At 40.4% G+C, this 24,078-nt stretch overlaps 1 protein-coding gene across 6 annotated transcripts in view; it reads right to left on the reverse strand.

Moving 5' to 3' along the window:
- Nucleotides 1-22,870, reverse strand: part of CEP350 (centrosomal protein 350) — a 70,210-nt gene extending 47,340 nt beyond the window's left edge. For 3 of the 6 annotated variants that reach the window (XM_088170326.1, XM_014874755.2, XM_088170323.1), the window contains exons 1-9: nucleotides 22,742-22,870; nucleotides 12,200-12,285; nucleotides 10,549-10,592; nucleotides 9,518-9,632; nucleotides 8,758-8,890; nucleotides 7,178-7,794; nucleotides 6,551-6,661; nucleotides 4,031-4,144; nucleotides 615-758 (exon numbers count right to left, since the gene is read on the reverse strand). In XM_088170326.1, coding sequence (XP_088026452.1) covers nucleotides 615-758; nucleotides 4,031-4,144; nucleotides 6,551-6,661; nucleotides 7,178-7,794; nucleotides 8,758-8,890; nucleotides 9,518-9,632; nucleotides 10,549-10,592; nucleotides 12,200-12,272 — 1,351 coding nt within the window. In that variant the 5' untranslated portion in view covers nucleotides 12,273-12,285; nucleotides 22,742-22,870. Of the gene's footprint in view, nucleotides 1-614; nucleotides 759-4,030; nucleotides 4,145-6,550; nucleotides 6,662-7,177; nucleotides 7,795-8,757; nucleotides 8,891-9,517; nucleotides 9,633-10,548; nucleotides 10,593-12,199; nucleotides 12,286-17,642; nucleotides 17,700-22,152; nucleotides 22,335-22,741 lie in introns of those variants that run through there. The other 3 variants (XM_088170327.1, XM_088170324.1, XM_088170325.1) reach the window with 3 other exon arrangements.
- Between the last annotated feature and the right edge of the window lie 1,208 nt (nucleotides 22,871-24,078).

Consider the following 24,078-nt stretch of genomic DNA (forward strand, 5'->3'; position numbering starts at 1 on the left):
AGCCTCACCACCTCACAGGCTTAAGAAGCACAGCAGTTCCCAGCATGCCTTACTTGTCCTGTCTGAGATTCTGGATAAATTCTGAAAAAGGCTGGTGGAGAAATCAATGGACATTCATGATGCACATGGATGACATTATACTGTATCTGGAAGAACCTCAATTCCCGTTAAACTGGGATGTTCAATCAATCATCTTATGGATTATATACAGCACACTTGGAAAATTCATCTGGCCTGTGCACCACTGCTAGCCATTCCTTTCCCCACTGGGTTCAAGAGGCAAGGACAGATTGCAGGTCCATTTTTTTGGTTGCAGCCTATATCTCATCTTTTCCAGAAACCCCAAGCACTCTTGCAGCACGTACCACCCCTCAAGTCCCATATGCAGGGAACATGACACCAAAAAAAGTCCATAATGCACCCGGGAACAGAGGTTATGCACCCTAGCCATGGTTGTGAGCAAAATTTCACCCCCATCTCCCTCAAATTTCAGGTTAAAAATAGAAGTAATTTTGATAAGAAACTTCTATCTCAGAAGTCTGCACCAGTCTGCAGACATGCAGTTATATAATGAAGTAAAATGAAGTAAGTCCAGTGATAAAAGAACAACATACCAGACTTGGTAGCTCTCTCTCGGCCCGTTCTGTCACTGGATACAGCTCTTCTGTCCTGTTCTATTCTGGGAGCTGGACCCAGGATCTTTTTTACCAGCTTTTGTCCCTCCCGCCAGGAGGATGCACTTATCACATAGTTTCCACCTGCAAAACAAGGAATTTTAAAAAATCAAGCTCTAGAGGATTTGCCATGGTATCAGAAAGAAGTATTCACTGCAGCCATTCATCATTTCTGTACCATTTAATTCTGCATTAGTGGTATAGCTGCAGTTACACAGTCAGAACACTGATGTCCCAGTGTAAGACCCAAAACACACTTCAGCACATTAAAGCCCTACAAAAACTGATTTTAAGAAGAAGAACAGGTTATGCAAATCTAAAATATACAAACAAGCCTTACCAGGGACAGTGGTAATATTTCTAGAGCTGTTCACCATCACTCAAATATGGAGAATAAGAAATAAAAACATAAAAGCAACTCAATTGTTGTAGGAATAGGAACAAAAATAAAGGTGAGAAATAAAAATCCCTTAATCTTCCTATTGAAATAATATGAGCTAATACTCTAGGAAAAAAACCCAAAACTACTTTAAAGGTTTTTACAGATTATTAATTGGTGAGATACATGTCTTATGAGCAGGTTAAAAAATATTGAGCAGCAGATGTTTTACACCAATGCTAATTCACTGTCCCTTAGCTGGGACGTCTGTTCCAGCACTGAAAACACTTAAGAATAAACCCTTTTAGTTGATACTTAATTCAAGGACAGAATACCTTGCAGGTGACAAAAACCTAATCAAAATATTCTAGGATTATTTTATCATCCTACATATAATTAAATGATAACAATTGGTTACGGTGGCATCTTTACCTAATATTGGGTAGATTAAATGATAGGTTTATTTAATTCACATTTCAACACACTAACTTCCAATATTACTAATTTCTTTTTAATAATGACCTTAAAAGTGCTTTGGAGAAAAACACAGTATGAAAAAGGAAATTTAATTAGGTAATTCAGATAATTAATTATCTGTAAATTAATCAGACCTTTCAGAGGTATTTAATTGCTAGAAAGGTACCTAACTTGAATATATAATATGCAGTTGATTTTTAACAATTCCATTTCAGGCTCTACCTCTAAGTGCTCTGCATAAAGAAACCCTGCCACTGCAGAATGAGATCACCACAGCCAAACAAAAAAGGCACTGTACTGGACCCAACAGCATTTTGAAGACAGGATACCAACAATGTCAAGTGAAATCCAGCACAGCAGAATAATTGTTTTGGTAATCCCAGTCCTCAGTTTCCAACCCCCTTTCTTGTTGCTACTTTAATCTAGAAGTCTGCAGCCCACGACTCAACCCTTTGCTAGCAGAACTCCTTGCCTGCATTGTAAATTATCCAAGTATTTTATAAAAGAGCTGTCACTTGAAGTATGTCACTACAAGCCTCTTTGAAACAGAGGCATCAGCCAAAGGGGTTCTCCTGCAGAACTCACTGTTCTCAGTGAGTTTTCTGTGTGTCTGAAGAGCCAGTGTAAGTGTCATCTTCCATTTCAAGTCAGCTGTTTAACTAAAACACGCCAACAGGGCAGAACATAAGCCATGGCTATTAATAGCCTTGGCCATGGTAAGCAGATTTTTACTGCAATGACTGGAGGAGGATGGACTAGCATGGATATGCCACTTAGAGCTGGTTCTTGTCTTCCAGGGATTTTAGGCCATTATTTTCCACACATTTAATCCATTATAACAGGGGGTAGCTTTGTATATAAAGGAGAGGCTGGAGCTTACAGCTGTTGACTCCCTTGAAGGCAGAGAGGACTTCCTCACAAGGGAAAGCAGAGGCATGGGCACTGATCTCTGCATGGCACATCAGTGACAGGACCTGAGGGAACGGCCTGAAGTTGTGTCAGGGGAGGGTTAGGTTGGATATTAGGAAAAGATTCTTCATTCAGAGGATTTTTGGGCACTGAAGTCTCCCCAAGGAACTGGTCACAGTCTCAAGACTCATGAAGCTCAAGAAGTGTTTGGACAACGCTCTCAGGCACAGGGTGGGATTATTTGGGTTATCCTGTGCTCTGAGCTCCTCCCTCACTTGGAAATATCATAAATACATAAGACAGCTGAGTGTGATTCCTTAAGTAGGGATTGATCAGCACAGGAGTGAGTAAATCCATGCTTATCATTTGAAGTATTACTATTCTTTACCACAAAATATTCACAAGCAGGATTTACAGCATGCAGAAGTACATATTCACTCTCTAAAAATCCTTTGTAGTAATTTTTAAAGCTGCTTTTTTTTGATTCAAAATGTTTACAGATTATGGGTCACTCTACATAAGGAGAAATATAAAACCTTAAGAAAGGTTCAAAAGGTGCCTAAACTTGCATATATTTAAAGAAAATAAACTGCTCTGTGTGTGACTGCAGCCATAACTACTCACTCTGTGTGAAAACTAAAACCAAATGTGAAGCACATCTGGAAGCCTTCCTAATTCTTTTGCTGCCAATATCAAAGATTCACACTACTGAAAAACAAAGAATCACTGTCGGAATTCCGTATATGTTTAATTTTATTTTCTTCTATAAGGCACTGCTCTAGAGTAACCTGCTCACATCATTGTCTCTAAATAATTAAATTGTATTTAATAATCAGAGGAAATGTCAGACAACAATGGGAAAAAAAGTTCTCAGTTGGTAAAAGAAATAAACATTTCTTTTAAAATACCAAGATTTGGAAGACTAGTCAGGGAATGTATGTTTACATTCTTCCACCAACTGAAAAAGCCAGGAGTGGGTTAAGCCAGAACTGAAGGTACAGAATAGCAATAACTTGAAATGTGGAAGAACAACAACCAGAGAAGAACCAGGAGCATCCTGTTCTCTGCTTCCCCACTGAGAAATCATCCAAGAGAACACCTTTAACTGCAGCCCCTCCTTACCTGACGGGAGAGCAACTCAGCAAGTCCCACTAGCACTGATTTTAATATCACGTCTCAGCGTTGCTGACCGAGCCATGGGTCAGGCTCTAGTCAGCTTCATCACAAGCTGAATAAAAACAGGATCCAGAGCAGAGCTACTGTTTCTTTTTGTCTACACTACCCTGACAGATACCTAAGGATCCCTCTCCCCACAAGAAATTCACACTCCACAGCAGTTTCCTCAAGGTGCATACAGCAAGTGGAAAGGCAAAAAATGAAAATAAATTACAAAAAAAGTGCACACAGGCACCAACCAACAACAAAACCATACACAATCCACAATGCATCACAGTGTACAAACTCACTACAACAGCACCGCTGCACATCTAAAAAGGCTTTTAAAGCAATATGCTTTAATTTTTCTTTATTGAGACAAAACTCATCTCTGATGGACATGTAACAATCCTCCCTCTACAGCAAAAATACTCACCTTGTTTGGACTCTGGACTTGGCAATCGTGTCAGTTTTTGCACTTTCCGCACTGGTCTGGTTGCTTTCTTCTCTTTGTTTCTCTCACTAGATTTTCCTTTCACTATTGAGTCCTCTAAAAACAAACAAAAGCTGTTAAGTGATATCCCACAGGGGAGAACACAGAATAACAAGCTTGCTTCAACATTTGAAAAACCAGAACTCAGAGAAACGCAACAGAATTCACAGATTATATACCCAGATCAATGACTTCCAGTCCAGCACTTCAAAATCCTCACGGCATGGGAATTTTGAATCAAGGTCTGTTTACCTACACACTGAAAGGCAGTGAAGCCACAGCAAGGCCATAACAGATCTCTGCAAAATTAATTTTCAATTCTAAAAGAAATGTCGGCAGTTTAACGTGAACGTTGGTTCTCTTCTACTACAGATACTACATTTTACTGCTCTAATGTTCCACAAGGACGTGTATTTCCTGAACACAAGGGCTGCAGCTTCCACATTAATGCATGACAGCACATTCAGCACATCAGGAACTCTGTGGCTTCTGTCACCACTGTTTTCTGGTTCCTCCTCTCTACAGAATGGGATCAGACAACCTAAAACAATGAAGATGCAATTTCCCCCATGGACAGATCTGAAGCCTCATTTAGATGCCAATGCAAACATTTACAGCCCCTAATTTCACGTAAATCCACTCTAATAGATGTCCATAGGAAGCATCAGAGGTAGAAGAGGAGGTTATATTTCAAAGATACAGGAATGGAATTTTAGGAATCTTTCTCACCCTTAACATGCTTTCCTTACAAATTTTCTAGCTGCCTTTAGGGCTAACAACACAAACAGGTAAGACAATCAATCAGTGCACTGAGTACCAGAGGTCTCAGTGACTGCATTTGCAGAAAATTAACTTCCCCCTCACCTCTTTTAGCAACATCAGACCTTTCCTGACTCCAGGAAAGTACAGGCTGCTTCCCACTCCGCTCCTATTATAGCCATTTTGTTCTTGTATGACAAATCCTGAACATCTTAAAGACAGAATTACTGAAAACTTGGGGTCCATACAATATCCTTTAGCCTAACTGCTACACGAAGATGAAGATATCCTGTACGGTCTATGCTTATGCATAAAAATTCTTTTGTTTTAAAGAACAGTGCTGCTGTAGATATCAAAGATATAACAGATAATTTCAGCACTAGAGAGCAAAGAACAGTTCTGATACAACTGACTGTACACATCCAAAACACCACATGCTGTAAATTTAATACAGAAGTAACACATGGATAGACAATCTGACAACCTAAAAATACATTTACAGTATATATTATGTGCAGCACCAGGGTCTGTTTACTAGCAATCAGCTAGTCAGTGTCATCTTTTCACCTCAGAAAGGAGACACGTTCCACAACAGCTGTTCTACACATGGCATCAGGACAGGAGTGTGGATCAACACACACAAAGCTCCTTCCTTTTGTAGGCACTGGACATAGGATCCAAATGCCTTTTAAATGGATCTCTTCAACGAAGCTTTTTTTAAAAATTGAATTTCTATAAAAAGCTTGTTATGCTTGCCAAAACAAACAAACAAAAAATGCTAGTGTAGCTTAAAAGTCTGTGGAAATTTGGCATTAATTTCACAGACTGATCTGAGCAGTGTATCTGCAAGATGATTTTACTGAAAAGGAGCATCTCTTGTTTCTGAACTATTTTTTAGAGTGATTCCATAAAAAGTCCTCAGTAACTTATCAAGTTGTACAAGGAAAAAAGACAAACTGGTTTATTACTACACATACCTACAGATTTAAATCTCAATGCATTTTCCTTCAGTCTTATATGATTTGAACAAAGAGAAAAGTTATTCTTAATAAGTAAGCTCTTACACTGCAAAACTAGAGGTTCTCTGGGGACTTTATTTTCTATTCCCTTCCATTTTATTCACCTGATCTCTTCCCCTTCTCCCAACTCAGTCAGAGGCAATTCAAGCTTACAGCACTCCACTGTAACCAGCCTAGCAAATAAAAAAAGTACACTTGGGCATCCTACTCCAGCTCACACAGAGAAAAGAGCTGCCAATGGTACTGTAGTTTTCCAGAGTGAAGGATGAATAAAGATTGTGTCTTGGAGCAGTACATTTGAAAACAGAAACCAAAAGTGGGTTTTGTCCTTTTAACCAGGAAACTGTACTCATTCATGCAAACACGTATAAAAAAGCCACAAAATTAAACAAAATTATTCTAACGGAGACTTTTCTTTTTTCCTGTTTCAAAGAAATGCCATTACTTGATTCTTTTCAGTACTTTTTTTTAATTAAAAACATTTGAATGAGAGAACTGGGAGAAGGATTTATTTTGTTGTTGTTTTAGTGTTCAGTAAATTATTCCTCCTGTGGAGCGAATTACAATATATTTAACATTCATTGCTTCAATTTTTTGTTTCCACGACTTTGTGACTTGTACAAAATATATTCCTCTGCCGCTCAGACAAGGTTGTGTGGCTTAATCAATTCCATTTGTGGCTCACCTTTTAACTGCAGTGCAATATCTCTGTAAAGCTCCCGACTAATACGAAACTCATCCGCATGCCAGATCTTTCCATCTGGAGTGCGAATCCTTGTTTCAGCAGGATTAAAACCTGAAAGTAAACGATACAAGAGTTTAAAATAACTACATAAAATGTAAATACAGCTTTGTCAGGGTGGAAGGGATGGGAAACTGCTAAGTGAAAAAGGAACTACATGTATTTCTAATGCTAAATTAGAAGAAAGCAATATACCAGTCTGCCACTTGCTCACAGTTGAAAAACAGCAGACTGGGTGAGAAAAAGATTATTAAAAACGTGAAAAGCTTCTTCAATCAAGACAATGCTACCAAGCTCTGAGATCATAAAAAAATTATTGCAATCAACACAAACACCAGTACAGGGAGCTTCTTTTTACAGTAATTCTACAAAGAGACAGGAAAAATTTCGAGGGAATTACTGTAAATTGGCAAGAATTTCTTTTTACTTGTGATCAAACCCTGTTATTCACTCCCATATTGCCCAAAGAGAGCCATGAGCCAGGTTCGTGTTTTGAAATGTTGCTCAGTGGATTGAACTCTGCTCCCTCACCCCGTCCAGCCAGCAGGGGAGGGATTTGCATCTCCATACCTCTGTATGATGGAACAGCAGGCACAGCTGTCACCTTCCTGACCTTGGGAGTCACCGTGTTCTCCACATTAGTGACCACAACAGGCTGCTCAGCATATCCCAAGCGCTGCCCTCTGCCACTGAGCTCCTCCGAGTGCTCCCACTGCTTTCGGATCCTCTCCTTCAGCTTCTCCAACTTGGCATCGTGCTGCCGCTGCTTCAGGATTTCCAGCCTGTGAGCGCTGCAAATGCTCGTGGTAGAAGGGGAAGACACTTTCAGTTCACTGTCCTGGGACGTGTTACTCTGAGAAGCTCTAGCACTACTCTCATCTCCCCTGGAGCCACTGGTTTTTTCTTCTTCCAGCCTTGGAGGTGCTGCAAGCCTAAGAAATGCCTCGTTACTCTGCAGGGCATCAATTGTTGGTCGGTCATTCAGGTACCTCACGACAGTCTCGTCTGCAGCAGAAGGGAAGGGACTGTCAAAGCCTCTGCTGTGCCGATCCCGCTCGTCCCGCTCGTGTGCCAGACAGGCTGAGAGTTCACTCTTTCCTTCTGCTTCACTCAGCTCCAAACCAGACAGCAGTTGCTTGGCCTCAAGCTGGCTAGAACTGTGATAAGACAGAGAACTATATATATCCCTGATGTAACAGAAGGGGAAAAAAATTCACCATCAGAAACGCAAACGTAGGTCCTTCAAACTCAGCAATCAACAATCAATTCGTCAACTGAATGAATGACTTCCTCTACCTTGGCTCCACTTTAAAGGCAAGTTCTTTTAAAATCTGATCACCTCACATTTAATAGTGCAAGTCTGACGAAACAGAAAGAGACTTCTGTTCAAAATTTCATTTGTTGCACTCTTTCTCTGAAAAGAACTGTATATAACGTTGAAGACTAGAAAATCAGCAAGCAGTAATGCCACCCTTCAATTTAAAAGAGAAAAGCCTTAAATAACAAGTATAGAACTTAAGAGAAGCATAATTAGTACATGAGCTACTCAATTAACAAAATTGATCCAAATCAGTCTCACATGCAACAAGGAGGACCACCTCACAGCTGACTCAAGTAGTGGAAAAAGAGACCAAAACTTAGTTGTCAGGATAATAATAATGCTCTATGGCCTGTTCTGTGTTTTGTGCCACTTTCGTTCCATGCGAAGCTCTTGTTGTATGAGTTTCTCACACTCACAAAAATGGAATGTATCTTTAGTACCAGTACTACTCTTGCTCCACACTATCTTGGTAACACATTTGGGAACATATGCTGAAGAACTAATGAAACAAAGATGGCAAAGCATAAGGAAATAGTCTTTTGTGTTCTTAGTACAGAAACTAAACACCTATCAAACCCATCAGGTCACTCGTGTCACAGCCATACTTGATGACCTGGCCCCATTTCAAAACAGTTGACTTTAAACTCATATTCACTGAATAAAAAATAAATTTGCAATATTAAGTTAAAAGGTCCAACACCGCATGCTGTCATGTGGGCGGATGATGTGAGGAAGTAAACCAATTTTTGAGGAGTTGTCAAACATCACTATCAGCTTAAATGTAATCTTAGCATGTTTTTCTTCAACAGCCAGCTGTCCCAGCACTAACCTGTATGAAGCCAATGGTTCACAAAATTCCACACGGCTGCATTTTTTCACATTGCTTTCCAGAGTGGTTGCTCGAAGAGGGCTACGTGAGGACTTCTCCTTGCTCGATTTATTTTGGCTGGAGGACCGGGAACCTGAAGCAGAAAACAAAGAATCCTCTATGTATTCACCTCTCCAGAAAGAGAAAGCACCTGGGTCTGAATAATTGACATAGTTTTTCTTGGGTTTGAGCAGTTCTCTCTCTTTCAACAAGCTGATTTCAACAACTAGGAGCAAGGCAGTAAGTGCTTGAAACAATGATCATACTTAAAAAGAGATAATTATGCTTAAAGATTAATTATAAGTAATTAAATCTGTGAAGTTGGCTGTGTTGCCACTAGAGGTCGATCTGTCTGCTCTTCAGTAGCACAATACCAGAATGCTCTGAGCATAAAAAATAAGGGCTTATTTCCTATAAGCAAATGTTCTCCTTCAGTCAGATAACAGAAGCACCAGATTTAGCAAACTTCTTATCAGAGTGGGATAAGCACTGCTCACTTACAGCGTGGGGCAAGTCCTGTCACACCCTCCAACCAAGTGACTGGGATAGAACACTCTCCTTCCTAAGCTCAGGGAAGGAAACACCAGTTTCTTCTGGGCAATTAGAGTTTTGGAATAAAGACCACAGGCAGAAAACAAGCTGGGGGCAGGGAGAAACCAAGCTTTCCCAGAAGGCAGTGGCTTTATGCTGCCTTACATGTTCTCTCCTCAATAATACATACCCTTCCTGCTGCTCTTCCTGCTGGCACTAGCAGAGGGCTTCTTGGCATCCATGACTGAATCGAACACAGCCGTGCTGGTGGGAGCTATTTCCAGTTTGTTCTCTATATGACGTAGCTAGAATTGGAAGATAAAGCAAATTGGAACACTGTTTTCTATTTTTAAGCCACATTTTTATTTTCCCCCAAACATGACAAATTTTTCCTTTTTCATGACGAATCAAACTGCAAGCAAAAGCAAATTCACAAGGCTGGTATTGCAAAACTGTATGGTCTTATGGCCAGAAACTACTATTAAGTTTTGTTTAATAAGATTAACTAAATTAGGTTTTGTTGCATAGTTTTGTTCCCTTAAGTAAGCTGTTTTGAAAAAGTTAATAATAACATACTATTCAGAGACTTAATGCTTGGCCTGAATAAAATATTAATTCCACTTGGAAAATATTCTGTTATATGCTCTTATAAATGGAGCATGATACACATTCCACATGTAAAACCCCACACTGATGCTCCACTACTGAGAAAAAAGATGGACAAGGTGATGGGAAAGAGCTGAATTCTGTGAAAACCTAAACTACTTGGCCTCATGAAGCCAGGTTTTATAAACTACTACATCATCTTAAGCACCTAAGTTCATTCCCACAGAAATACAGCAACCCCGCTGCTCAGAATGGAAAATTATTAAATACACTGGTGTAGCCCCAGTTTCTGACTGGTTTGAGTAAGCAGGGGAGAGCTATTTTTCCAAGTTTTCAGAAAAATGTGACATCGCCACTTTATTAAATAAAAAGGTATTACTACACTCCAGCTTGCTGTGGCAAAAGCTTCTCCTTGTGTGCAGAAAACTTTTTCCAAGATAAAACAATGTTCAACATTTGCATACTCCAACAGCTTTGTGCTATTTACAACTTGCTGAAGACAATCACTGAATAATAGAATACTTTGGTTAAAGCTTTTGAAGACACTAACTGATTTGAAAATGAGTAAAAAATCCCCAAACCAAATAATCCCAAAGGGAAAAAAAAAATACTTACAGCAGCCTTAGTCTGAGAAAAAGAAGCCCATGCTGCAGTTAGATCTTCCAGGGCAGAAACAAAGAAATTCATTTCTCATTAGTACATGAAAAACAATGAAATAAAATGTTGCTTCAAAACAATTTTCATTAGCGCTTGCTAATCAAGTTCTTTTCTCTACCCAGTTCCAGCCTATGAATCTCTATGAAAGACTGTTATCAGTCAAAGCTCATCTGAGCAAAGCTATAAAGTATTTAATGCAACATACTATGAGTTTACTAAGTTAGGTTGAATGCATGATGACCTGAAATCAAATCCATCACACATAATAGATATAATAAAAGATGTTAGAAGATAAAATGAAGCTGGTTATCTAGCCCAACATAAATACTTTACATTTTTAAATTATATTATTGTTTAACTACCTTTTTTTCCCTTCCATTTTCTTCTTCAGTAAACTAAGCATGAATACATGGTCACTGAAAGACTCTACTCAAAACCCAAGCTCCAAACAGCAGAATTATGAACAGTAATCTTTCTGAACTGTACACCCTACAAACAAAACAGAAATAATGTTTGTGATCAAGCAGGAGGTACTAACCCAAGCCTTTTAATCTAAACAGACAGCACGTACTCTATAAGCAATTGAGCTCAGGAGGACGTAGTAGTGTTTTCCTCTATAAATATTTACTTCCTCAGTTTCCCTCTTCTTTTGTTTTCTAATGGTTCTTATAATCTAATGCTTTAGAAAACACAACATCCATGTGTCAGAACCATGAAGAGTAGTAATAACAGAGAGTTGAAAGACATAATCTCTTCCTTATAGTAAAAAAACTGCCAATTTCATTTCAGGCAAGATGCAACAACACAAAGGAAGAGGGTTAGGGAAGCAGCACAGAAACAAATTTGCTCTGACTTCTAGAGATGGTGCTTTTTGTCCACAGAACCCTACAGCTTCAAAAAGTAAGTAAATTTAAAAGAAACTGAACATACCACAGGAAATAATCAGCAAAAAATGTTCTCTTACAGATAAAATAATAATCTTTCTACTTTCAAAATAACTTCTGGAGTCCAGTTTTGTCATACTGGAGATCACATGATCGATCTCAAACCACAGGCTTAGCACACGACTCAGTTACTCCACAGATGAGACCTTTCTTCCTTTCTGGTAAGATTTTTTCAGGGAAGTACTGTAATTTTAAATTTTTTCTGCCTCCTCCTTTCCTAAATTAGAGTAATCATAACAGTAAAAAGCTAAAGGAGACAGAAGTGCTGTAAGTCATCCTAGTGGAGATGCACTGCTGCTATTCAAGTGTCTTCACCACTGTGGAACTGAGCAACTGTCACAGAGGCTCTTCCTCACTTCCTTCAAGAGCCAACAATTCCCAGTTTCTGTTCCTGCACTGCTCCTCCTCTACAGCACTTAAAAAATATCTGTCCCTGTGCCATCTTGGCAACCATATCCCAGGCTGGCAACTGCTAATGCAGATCAGCAAATACTCCAGAGATCAGAGTACAAAAATGCTATCTGCAAAAAGGAAGCCACAGAACACATGCTCTTAGCTCCAAACTGAGGCAGGAGAATGCTTTCTGGAACAATTCCCCAAAGTCTCAAACAATTCATGACAAAGTATCTCCCAAAGCAAGGCAGCAGAACACAGAAAATCCTTACCTCTGGTGGAATCCTTGCTTTGGTTATGCCTTGGATTTTGTAGAGGCACCTCATTAGACTTGTTGCTCCACATCGTGTCAATTTACCTAAAAAATAAATAGTCATATAAGAATTGAAGAGGTATAAAGTAAAAGCAAATGCATCTCTGTCTAAAGAGAACATAACTCATCGTTATGATGAGTGTCCACCTCAGCTGATGACTTCAAACCTTCCTCACAAACAAGGTCAGATAATCAGCATGAAATCACAGATGTGATCACAGTTTCCAGCAGAAACCACGTAATTCCATGGATAAAGAAGGGTTTGATTTTGGTCTCTGCCATAAAGAAACATTAACTTGATAAAAGGAGGCCCAGAGGTCGATGCAATTTGGATCAGAGTAACAAATATTGCAGCAAGTCTGAAGAATACTGCACACACAGAGACAGCACCACATGGCTTGAACCCTAAATGCTTGGGGAAAATACCCAACTCCACCAGTGACAGAATGAATGTGTCACCAGTCTCTGTAAAAGGAAAAGGCACAGCAGAACCGCAGGACACTACAGACAGGAAAGAAGACAAGGCTGGCGCCACCATTGTTTTCCTGTGAACTTCGAAGGTAAGACTCACAGTGAAGCTAAAATTTAAGTGTGAACTCCCAGACACTATCACCAATGCAGTTTTTATAAAGGATAAAATGAGAAAAAAATGAACAGACAACAAAAAATGAACCCAGCATATGCTTACTGAGCTATCTTCATAACACACTGACAACACTTCTGTTATGGAAAGAAAAAATCAGGTGACCACAGAATTCCAACAGGAAGTTCTAGACCTCTGAATGAGTCATAAAAGCACATTTTCCTCTCTCTTCTTTCATGAATTCTCAGATGTAATTTTTCTTATTTTTTAATTACTGAAATTATTTTTGCTCTCACTGTGTGCCACATAAAAATCAAATATAAAGATCAATCTTCTGGTAAAAGCAGATCAAAATTAACGCTATCTATTATTTGCTGAAACAGATTTTTGCCCAGATATTTTGTGACAAGGATTTATATCAAATGTGGTTTTAAGGATACTCACAGTGACCAGCAGTAAAGTTTGGTCTTACATTCAGTCATATATCCTGTATTTATAGCAGTAAGTTATGCCAAAAAACTGCTCTTATGCCCCAGGAAAGCTATCAGTAATAAGAACACAGATCTTCAAAACACTTTTTAGTTGTGACTTTCTTTGATGAGTCCAAGTAAGTGTTTGAAAGAGTGAGGAAAAGGCATGTAAAGTTACACATGTAGGTACAGAAACACAAGTCCACAATAATGCAGAAATTCTAGAAAGGAAGGGTGGGTGTGTTAGTTTTTAAGTATCCAATAGTTATGGCATCAAGCCAAGAGTAGTTAGAAAATTCTGCTTGTAGGACAGGTGTGAAGAGCTCATTCATGCAGAACAGCACTTTGTGCCTCACATCATTCATGCTGTAAATCACAGCACTGCCCTGCCCTGGAAATCATCCAGGTGATCCTCTCCAGCATTGCAGAAAAGATCTGTAGAAAATAAATATTGATAAAAATGACGGAATTATCCATAGAGAACTGATTTTGAGAGCTGCTGAAGATACTGTATCATACCAGTATCAGTTTCTTGCCCAAACACATATGTAACAAAACCTACTCAATATGCAAATTTAGCATACAATAACTTCTGGATAAGCAACCATCTATTAAAGGATTAAGTATCCATTTTAATGTAATTGCTTGGGATTTATTCTTATCATTACAATTATTAGTATAGATAAGAAAACTTAATAAGGGGCTATAATAGCTCTTTTTATTTTACATACACAAATCTATATAGTTGCTTTTAGGATGCCCTGCAAATGTAGAATGTAGAACACACTCTATATATTCCTTAAATCTATATGAAAAGTACCAGATTAAACAATCTGAAATTGCTTTTTAATAGCTTTCATCCTGACACTAAAAAAGGCAGTTCTTCACCTGAGCTGAACAGAACTCAGACAGGAAACACAGTGCACACTGTACACAGTAATCACCAGCACACATTGTGAAATAACAGACACTGAGTCACTCACCCGTGGGTGCTGATCACCAGTGGTCACTAACTCTATCTCAACTCCATCAAAAGCCTCTAACGCCCCTCCATGAAAGGCCATTCAACCTCTCCTTCAAGCCGGGAAGAAATCAGAAAGCATCTTGCTCTACTTATCCTAATGCACCCCTGCAGGACCAGCTCCAAGTGTGAAGTTTGAGCCCCACTGGCTTCAGAGCAGCCCCTGAGATTCACTGAGCAGTTTTGCTTAACTCGGGTTGCTCCTCATTGAAAAAAAAGACAAGTCAGAACCAAGCACTCTGGAGCTGTCTACAGTTTCAGGAAGGCAATGCTGCAGTAGTTTTCAGTCCTGATGTAATCATAACTCTGAAGGTTTGGTGCTTAGATGTCCCTCTCCCAATCCTTTGAAAGGGTGGGAGAAATTTATGAGCTTTTCAAAACCTATATACAAATAAATAATGTTTATTTATTTGTTTATTTAATGTTTAAATAATTCAAAGGCTATGATTCCCATAAATATTTGAATTCCTACATGCTACTAAAATAACTTCTCTCTATTGCTACAGCTTACATGAATAAGTAGCACTTTATTAAAAAAACCCCAAGTATTTGTACAATTCAATACCCTGCCTCTGCAAAAAGTCCAACCAGACAGAGAAGACTCTTTAATGTTACCAAGAGTACAGAAAGAGGAGGAGAATAAAAAATAAATCCAGACACAGTTACCATGTCTGTTTATAGGACTTGCATGCAGGGTAATAGACCAGTTAAACACTAAAATACATTGAAATGAACATTGATCAGGGAATAATACTAAACAAAAAATTATATTAAGGAAATTTAAATTATTTTTAAAATACATTTTCCATCAATACAAAAGTTGTCTCAAAGTCCCACGGATAACTTTTAGATAAAATACATAAAAGCTACATTCTGAAATGATTGCTTCAAAGAGATCTCGCCTTGCTAAGCTAAATGATCCATATCTATTTAGTATTGACCTTAAACAAAGAGACTGAGCTCAAAAGATGAAATGCCAAAGAACTTCTGAGGAGGCAGCATTGATGGCAAAGGGTTATCTGCAAGCTGGATAAAGCTTTGAGAATTTTAAGGTTGTTGGAAAGAAGGTGGAAGACTGCAGAATGAACAGAACTAATGCATGGTTATTGGATTGCTCACTGGGAGACACAGCCATCCCACACAGGCCCATTCAAGGCCGGCTTGCCAAGCCCATCCTCGGCTGAGTGATTAAGATACAAACTCCATTGTGTTCTGACATTTCAATCCCCCATCAAATGCTCATCTCCTTCTTTACTCACTCAAGGGAAGGCACTGCAGAACTGCTACAGATGAGGACCTAAGAGGAAATGTGAAAGGAAACGATATACTCCAAACTCCTGGAAGAAACTGGACGGGGGGATGGATACAGGACCTGACAACCACTCTCTTCTACAAACACTGTTCCTACAAGAAGACACTGAAGAGAACTGACAGATGAGAAAATGCATGAGAAAGCAGCGGAAAGGAGGAAATGGAAACAAAGAGAAAACCACTGCCACATAAAAAGGAACACGAGAACCAACACAGTTAATACTAAACATATCAAGGATGGCATTGAAAGGTACAACAGACAACAAAACAAGAAGTCAACATAGTTAAGAGCACAGCATTTTAAAAAGAGAGGGAGATATGAAAGTAGAATATGCTTAGCAAAGATATACAAAAATGCAAAGAGATTAAAAAGACTGGGAAAAAGAGAAAGAAAAATGATGGGAGAAGCAGGATACAAAAAGGAAGAGAATGAGAAAGCTATGAAGGTGAGAGAAATACACTGAACTTTTAAAGAACTGGCACAGAGAGCAACAAAAAGGAAGAAAAGAAACTTGTGTATGGGTCCAATTGTGAAGTTTTTTCAAAGATCCTTGGCAAGTTTGTGTTGATTTTTTTTTCTTAGCACAGACTTGGTAAGAAAAGGAAAGAGGAAACTCAGAAGTCATGGCGCTGGAACAAGGAAACAGGAGAGGAAACTGAATTGTGCAGATTCAGAGAGAAAGAAGACAATGTGAGTAAGCTATTTTCACTAACATTTCGTGGTTATGGGGAAAAAAAAAACCCAACCAAAAAAACAAGTATGCATAGGGAACAGTATGTCTCAAAATGTTGTTTCTTACAAAAACACAAGGGATACTAAACCAAAGGGGATACCACAAAAGAAAAGATTAAGTTTTGCCAAGAGTATGGAATGAAACAAGTTATTAACCTTGACTTCTATGGGATATTCTCAAATGTTTCATCCACATAGTGGCAGATTTTGCTACAAACTGGGTACACCGTGCACAAGGAAAACATTTCATGCAATTAAAGCAAAATTAAGGCACCAGAGCCAATAAAAGAAAGCATCTTTCCCTTTCTTTATGCCTAGGTCTCTCCTTGCCTTATTAAGGCAGAAAGTCAACGGGCTTATGTGACAAAACAAAGTGAACTGGGAGTCTGGTACAAGCGAAAAGAATTTCGCCTGTTCTTTTTGCTTTTTTAGTTTTATCTATGTCACACTATAAGCAACAGCACCCTCTATGCAAGCAGAATGAGAAGGGATGGAAACACTGGTGAACAATGGGATCAGTCTCTGTACTGGCTGCTGCTCCCCAGGAGCAAATGTGTGAAGCTGCTCTTGCCTTCGCCTCAAGGAGAACAGTGGAACTGGGAAAAACAAGAACCATTCATCTTCTTCTTACCAGTGGATTTACCACGAGAGCTCAAGGGCACCCTGCCCCACTGTGTCCCACTGCACCCACACCTCACACAGTGCACACTTGTCTGTGCAGGAAATGCACACAGACACAAATAATCAGATTTGGGGACCACTTTTCCTGTTTGCAAAAACATTTTAAGTTTCCTTGTATAAATACAAAAATGACTTTTGAATCTTAAAAGACCCTCTGGAGCTCCTGTCTGTGCAGCTAAAGCTCTACATTGCTGCCAGGAACAGACACAGGTGGACATGCACAGGCAGACCCAGTCGTGCAAATTGTTTAGTTGAACCAGTCCACGGAAAGTGATGGAAATTATATTTAAAGATGCCAGAAACACTTTCCATGTCTTCTCAAATACCACAAAATACAATTTATTATGATATGCTTGAGTCTGGAATAAAAATAACGTTAACCTACTCGTTTTTCCGGAATCCAAATTCTTACCATATTGCATTATCCCATTTAAATGAGAGTTAAAAATATCCATAATACATTGTTCTAAGACTTGTTTTGGTTATGTATAGGGGCTTTTAAAATGTTTTTTGATACAAGAGTGACATATTTTTTCTTTGGTCAGAGCTTATTTTGAGAAAACTTTGCCTTTCAACACTATCAGATGTAGGCAATGTACTGACCTTCCTCAGGACTGAGGACAAATTCCAGCACAACAAACAAATGCATGACGTGTTTGTCCAAAAAGCTCCACATCTCCAGAATCTACAGCTGACACTGCAGAATGGGACAGGTCCTCCCTCCACTTCTTCCAATGCTCATTTTTACAATAAGCTTTCAAATGAAACGTAAAGGAAGTGAACACCAGCACACCAGCAATGCCCAAGGAGTTCATGAACATTAGCTGCTCTGAGTGATCTAATTTTAAATAACACACAATATTTTGCCTTGTATTACAAGCAGTATATATCAGAAGAATTCACATTCCAATCATCATTACTTTAGAAAACAATTAAAACAAAACAAAACACAAAAGTAAAAGAAATTAAATAAAATTTGATCTGTCTTAAGCTAGATAAGAAAAAAAACTTTAGGGATACCAAGGCAGTACAAAAAAAAGAGCAATCAAGATACACCACACACTTGCAGATAGAAGAGCATTTAAAAATTTCAAAACATGTGTCACTACCTCTAGCTGTTAACCAGGAAGATAAATGACATAAATACATATCCATCAAATGTCAAAAAACCCAGTAGAAAATATGTTTCCTGAGTTCTATGATTAAATCACTGGCACCAGTCAGCTACTAAATTTGCATCCAAACTATAATGAAAATTTCTCTATAAATGAAACATTTCTGAATCTGATTCTTTCCAACTGTATGCTAAGAATGGACATTTACCACATCCTTTTGCTATGAAAAGACATGGCAACTTGCAAAAGTGTCTCTGCTTCATCACAAGTGATGGAGAAGTGATAAAAAAAATAAAACTGGCCCTAAAAAGGGCCTAGCGGTTCTACTGAAAGTGAAATGCATTGAATGTCTCCCTCTGCTGCATCACGTGCCAAAAGGTACTCTGAGGATATCTATTGAAATGAATGTTGTGACAGCTAGTGTAACTTGATTCATTGTTCGTCAAGAAATCAGAGTACAAAGGCACAGAGAATGCATCCATTTATTAAGGAGATGCACACAAGGGTTTGCCTATCCATTCACAAGTTCTGTATTTTCTTTGACTTCAAAGATCTTAGCATTTATGACAGAGAAGAAAATACCCCAGTTTCTAGAACCAATAAAGTACTCCTGCATTTTCTTTCCTTAGCCTTCAAAACAAGAGTTCGTTCACTTGTTCCACCTCCAGTTATCAGAAACTACACGCTGGAAGATTTCAATTCCTGCAGCCCATAATAAATCCATTCAGCAGAATATGCTCAAATTCTTCAAATTCTGTCTCATCTCACAAGGAACACTCCACTGTGAGGGAGTCTTCTTAAAACTTACAGGCAATGCTCTCAGCCAAGTACAAGAACCAGACCTGTCAACTGGGAGAAAGACAGAAGCTTTCAACGTCTCAACACTACCATGGACATATGAGCAGAGCAACTTCACCTGAAGGATGATTGCTATCTTCTTTCAAAGCAGAGTAAAGTGCATGAAAACTTCAGGGAAAATGTTCCAAATGCCACTTTCTCACCTTTGATGCCTCTGCTCAGAACTGCATTCAGAAGGAGCATCTAAGAAGTGTCTCAATAACAACAAGATGTCAAAACACCCAAACACATAAAACCTCATGGCAAGCTGAACAGCATTACAAAGGCAGATACTGGGACTCTGCTAAAAGACTTTTTCTTGATCTATCTAAATGTAGCAATAAGATATTTTCTCATATTTAAGTAACATCATCCCCTTAAAAGTTCTTTTGTTTCAGTATGAGAACTCCACCTGGTGCATTGCCATGGATGTGACTTAGTGAGGAATTCTGCCATCAGTGAGAAGTGTTCTTAGGAAGCTAAACCAGCCAGAATTTCTGTTAGCATTCACTAAGTTTCAATTGACCTGGTATAATTGATTAGTTCATTTATTTGCTCTATTCTTTCTCTAGCATATTGACAAAGGTTTCAGACTTAGGCATACAAGTAATTTTATTCTCAATGGAGCAGTCCATTAAAGCCTATTATATCATTAGCACAATGATACACATCTATCTTCCAAGCATTTACATCTATGGATAAATTTCACACTTCTAATCCAGCCACATGCCTAATATATTGACTGCACTGGGAAAGTTTTCTTTCTGCATTCAACTACCAAAATCCTTCTATTATCATTACTGTAGCACTACACCTGATCTCATATTAACACTCATATTGATTTGAATAGCATTAGTTAGTTTAAGTACATCAATAGCAGAGTTTAACAGTTTTGATGTACCGATAAAAAAATGGCTCTCTGATATAAATTTTCAAGGTGGAGTTAAGAAGATTTAGCAGCTCCACAATGATGAAGGAATCCAAATATTACTTGCTACTTTCTCTAGCAATCATGTCACTCTGTCATAGATACAATGCTCACCTGACTGCATCACAACTCACTAACCGAGCAGAAAATTAGTAATTTTTCTTTTGTGGTGACTTTTCTTTCAGTTTATCAGGCTGCTCTCAGGACAATCAAAGTGGGAGGAAAGAAGCAGCAGCAGCACACCACACCATTCATGTTATGTTGTGTAGCTTCACTCACCTCCCAGAGATGGTAATACAGTGCTGTATGCACTGACACTCCTGATTTCAAACCTAACTGGAAACACATTAACAGGACTGCAGCCTCATCTGAACACTCTAAAGACAATGGGACTTTATCCACAAGTCTGCTTGATACAAGGAAACTTTTTTAGCAGAAAGCAGCTGTATGTCTGGTAGAGGAGTGAAAGGAGACAGTAAAGTTCATTACATCCAAGTCAACAAAACCTTCAGTACACATGTAGCAACTCCAAGATTAGATTCTTATCCATTTAAGGGATGCTTTTGCTGTGGTGACACAAACTGCCAATAAAGTCATTTCAAGACATAAAAGACATGATCCATATTGGGACTGGTTTATCAGTAAAGTGTACAAACCTAAGCTGTGCACCAAAGCTTAGTAAAACAAACCCACGCAAACAAGATGTTCTTTAATTTTAAAATCACTTTCTCTCAGTCACCACCACACCCAGCCTAGGCAGCCTACAAGATGATCCACGCCCATCAGCACCACAGAATCCTAGAATGGTTTGGGTTGGAAGGGACTTTAAAGATTATTTAGTTCCAACTCCTGGCCATGGACACCTTCCACTATCCCAGGTTGCTCCAAGCCCCATCCAATCTAGTCTTGAACATTTCCAGAGGCAAGGCAGCCACAGCTCTGGGCAACCTGTGCCAGGGCCTCACCTCACCACCCTCACAGGGAAGAATTTCTTCCCAATGCCTAAGCTAAACCCAGTCTCTCAGTTTGAAGCCATTCCCTCTTGTCCTACCTCTACAGTTCCCAAAGAAGTGTCCCTCTCTGGTTTCCTCATAGGTCCCTCCAGATACTGAACATGCCCTGAGGTCTCCACGCAATCTTCTCCAAACAGCCCCAGCATTCTCAGCCTGTCCTCACAGGAGAGGTGCTCCAGTTCTCTTACCAACTTGGTGGCCTCCTCTGGACTTGCTCCAACAGCTCCATGTCCTCTCTGCACTGGGGACACCTGAACCGTATGCAGCACCCCAGGTGAGGTCTCACGAGACCAGAGGGGCACAACCACCTCTCTCAAGATGCTGCCCACACTCCTATGGATGGACTAATTTCCACAGTACCCTGGTCCCTTGCAGAAATGTGCCATTACCACCTAAATTAAGTTGCTCTGCTTCGTGGGAGCAGGATACCTTCGGTTTAAAGTAGCATCACTCACCTAAAGAAACTGAAGCCCTGGACAGTTTACAGTGTTCATGTGGCCACACCCTCAGTTGTATCTAATTATCTCAAGCATTACCTAATGAAACTGTTGCAGCAACCAGAACTATAGCAAAGAGACAGCAAAACTTAGCCAGTGTGCAGACAGCCTGAGAGAACATCGAGAACTTCCATGCAAAGCAGTGAATCACTTACAGCTCCACGTTTGTCCCACAGTTTTGGTCGCTGTACTTTGAGTTTTCCAGTCAGTATTAACAATCCCTCCCCCACCAAGAACCGACCAGTCAAGTGTTAAATTTTCAATTTCAAGACAGTGGATTGTTCATCTACACAATGAAGCTATCTGACAGGCAAACCTCTACCTGCAAACTTACACAAAGTGTCAGGAGATGCTGGGCTGCTGAGCTACAGCTTATATCCAGCGACAGAAACAATCAGAGAATCAGAAAATTGGCGAGGTTGAAAGAGACCTTTAAGATCATCAAATCCAATCATTCACCGACTGCATCCCTTAAACCACTAAACCATATCGTCAGATCCAGACACATCCTCAACACCTCTGGAGATGGTGATTCCACCACGTCCCTGGACAACCTATTCCAATGCCTGACCAGCCTTACTATTCCACAAAAACTACACCGACAACAGCAACATACCACACAAAACTACGTCCACAGGAAAAAAAGAAAACAAAAACCAACCAACCAACCAAAACAAACAAACAACAACAACAAAAAAGGCAAAAACCCCAACACAGTCATACCGGTATAGAAGCCTTTATGTCTCCAACAGGCACAGTGAATGGCACCGGTGAAGTCAGAGAACGCTCGGGGCAGATGTTCCCGGGGATGTCAGGAGGACTTTGAGCGGGCAGACACTGAGCGATGCCGCAATGCCGGGGCAGGACGCCCTGGTACAGCACAGGCACGAGCAAAGCGCACATTTAAACTTTAAAAGCGCCGTCCCGGTGGTGCTCGGGGCCGCTCCGAGGGCAGCGGGGCCACCCCGGGCTCTGTTTCTGTTTCTCCGCAGAAACACCCGGAGTCGGCGGTTTCCCCCACAACGCGAAGAGACAACAGCGAAACGGAGCACCCCTACCCTCTCCCTTCATCTGCCACCCTCCGGTAAGACAAGCAGCTAAAAACAAATTAAAACTAGAAAGAGACTTAACGGGTGAAGCGGATGCCGCGGAGACGCCGGAGCCGGGCGGTGCGGCCGAGCCAAGTGACAGCCGGCAGCTCCTCGGGCCGGGCCCGCCCCGGCCCCACCTCGCCCGACGCCCCGGCGGGGCGGCACCGCTGGCCGAGCGCGGCCTGGGGCGGCGGCGCGGGCCGCTCCCGCCGCCTCCTCACCTGGTGGAAGCCCGCTGTGCCGGCGGCAGGTCGCGGCACATCTCGCGGAGGCCGGGTGGAGAGAGGGCGGCCCGAGCCCGGTGCGCGGCCCCTCAGCGGCCCCTCAGCGCCGCCATTACCGGCCCGCAACTGACACGGAGCGGCGGCGGCGGCGGCGCACCGGAAACTCTCGCGAGAACCGGCCCGCCGCCGACCTTCCCAGCATGGCGCCGTCCCGCCTGGCCCCCCCTCGGCGCCCGCCGCCATCTTGGGTGCGGCGCGGCCGCCGTGCCCTCCCTCAGCCTCGGGCGAGCCTCGTTCTCCAGTATTTCCCTTGAATCTTTTCTTTTTGCCCTCACAGTTCTACAGGCTCGACCTGCCGGGTCAGTCCCCTTGCGTTTTATATGCAGAGCCCTTGGTGTTGGTGCCAGGCCAGGACCTGGCAATGATAATTAGAGCCGGCGCTGATGTTGGCATTCCCGAAGCGGCTCCAGCCGAAACTAGGGCACCGCTTTTTAGTCATTTGTGTTCATAGCTAAGTCATCTTTAGAATTTTTTTTTTTTTTTTGCAAAGGAAAGCGTCTCCAATTACACTCTCCCAAATTTAAATTTAAATAAACATTTGCAGAACTTCAGAGACATGACTGAGTACCGCAGGCTTCATTTCACTTTTAACACTCATAGACATGGAAGAGTTTGTTAGTATACTGACTTCTAATCCGTAGATTCCACACTGAAGATGCATTGAAACCTCCTGTGCTTCAAAAACAGGTCTAAGATACTATCCAGCTAAAGCAAAATTATATCCACTGATGAAGGAAAGGTATTAGAATAGGAAAAAATAATTTCTTCCTATAGTTATTTTGAGAATGTTCCCTTCAGGGCCTGTCTACAACTTCCCCAGTCTGGTTTTCAATCATTAGTGTGATTGTTTGGTGCCACATTTCTTGGGGGAGCACCGAGGTGCAGAGTTATCTACCCTAAACACTACAGGGTCACAGTAACTACTGGAGCTACTTATTTCCTTTTTTTTTCTACTTCTCTAAAAAGCGTTAACCTATTTTTACATAGCCTCTCCTCCAGTAAATGGTCAACATTTTGCATGTAAGTTATTCCAGTATGAGAGCATCATAGGAAAATATCCTAAATACTGAGAGATTACAGCTGTGATGTTTAAGCAATACAGAATTTAATCATGTCACAATTACAGGATACTCATTTAGCCTTAATTTGGGTCTTTTACATATACAAACTAATTGCAGAGTATATTTTCCTGCATAAGCATACCTCCTTTGAAAGAAGAGGTAAGCTTGAGATGCCCGTGGTTAAACCTTTGGAAATTATTTTGTTTTGCCAGA

This window comes from Sturnus vulgaris, chromosome 9 (genome assembly GCF_052056855.1).
Source record: "Sturnus vulgaris isolate bStuVul1 chromosome 9, bStuVul1.hap1, whole genome shotgun sequence".
NCBI lineage: Eukaryota > Metazoa > Chordata > Aves > Passeriformes > Sturnidae > Sturnus > Sturnus vulgaris.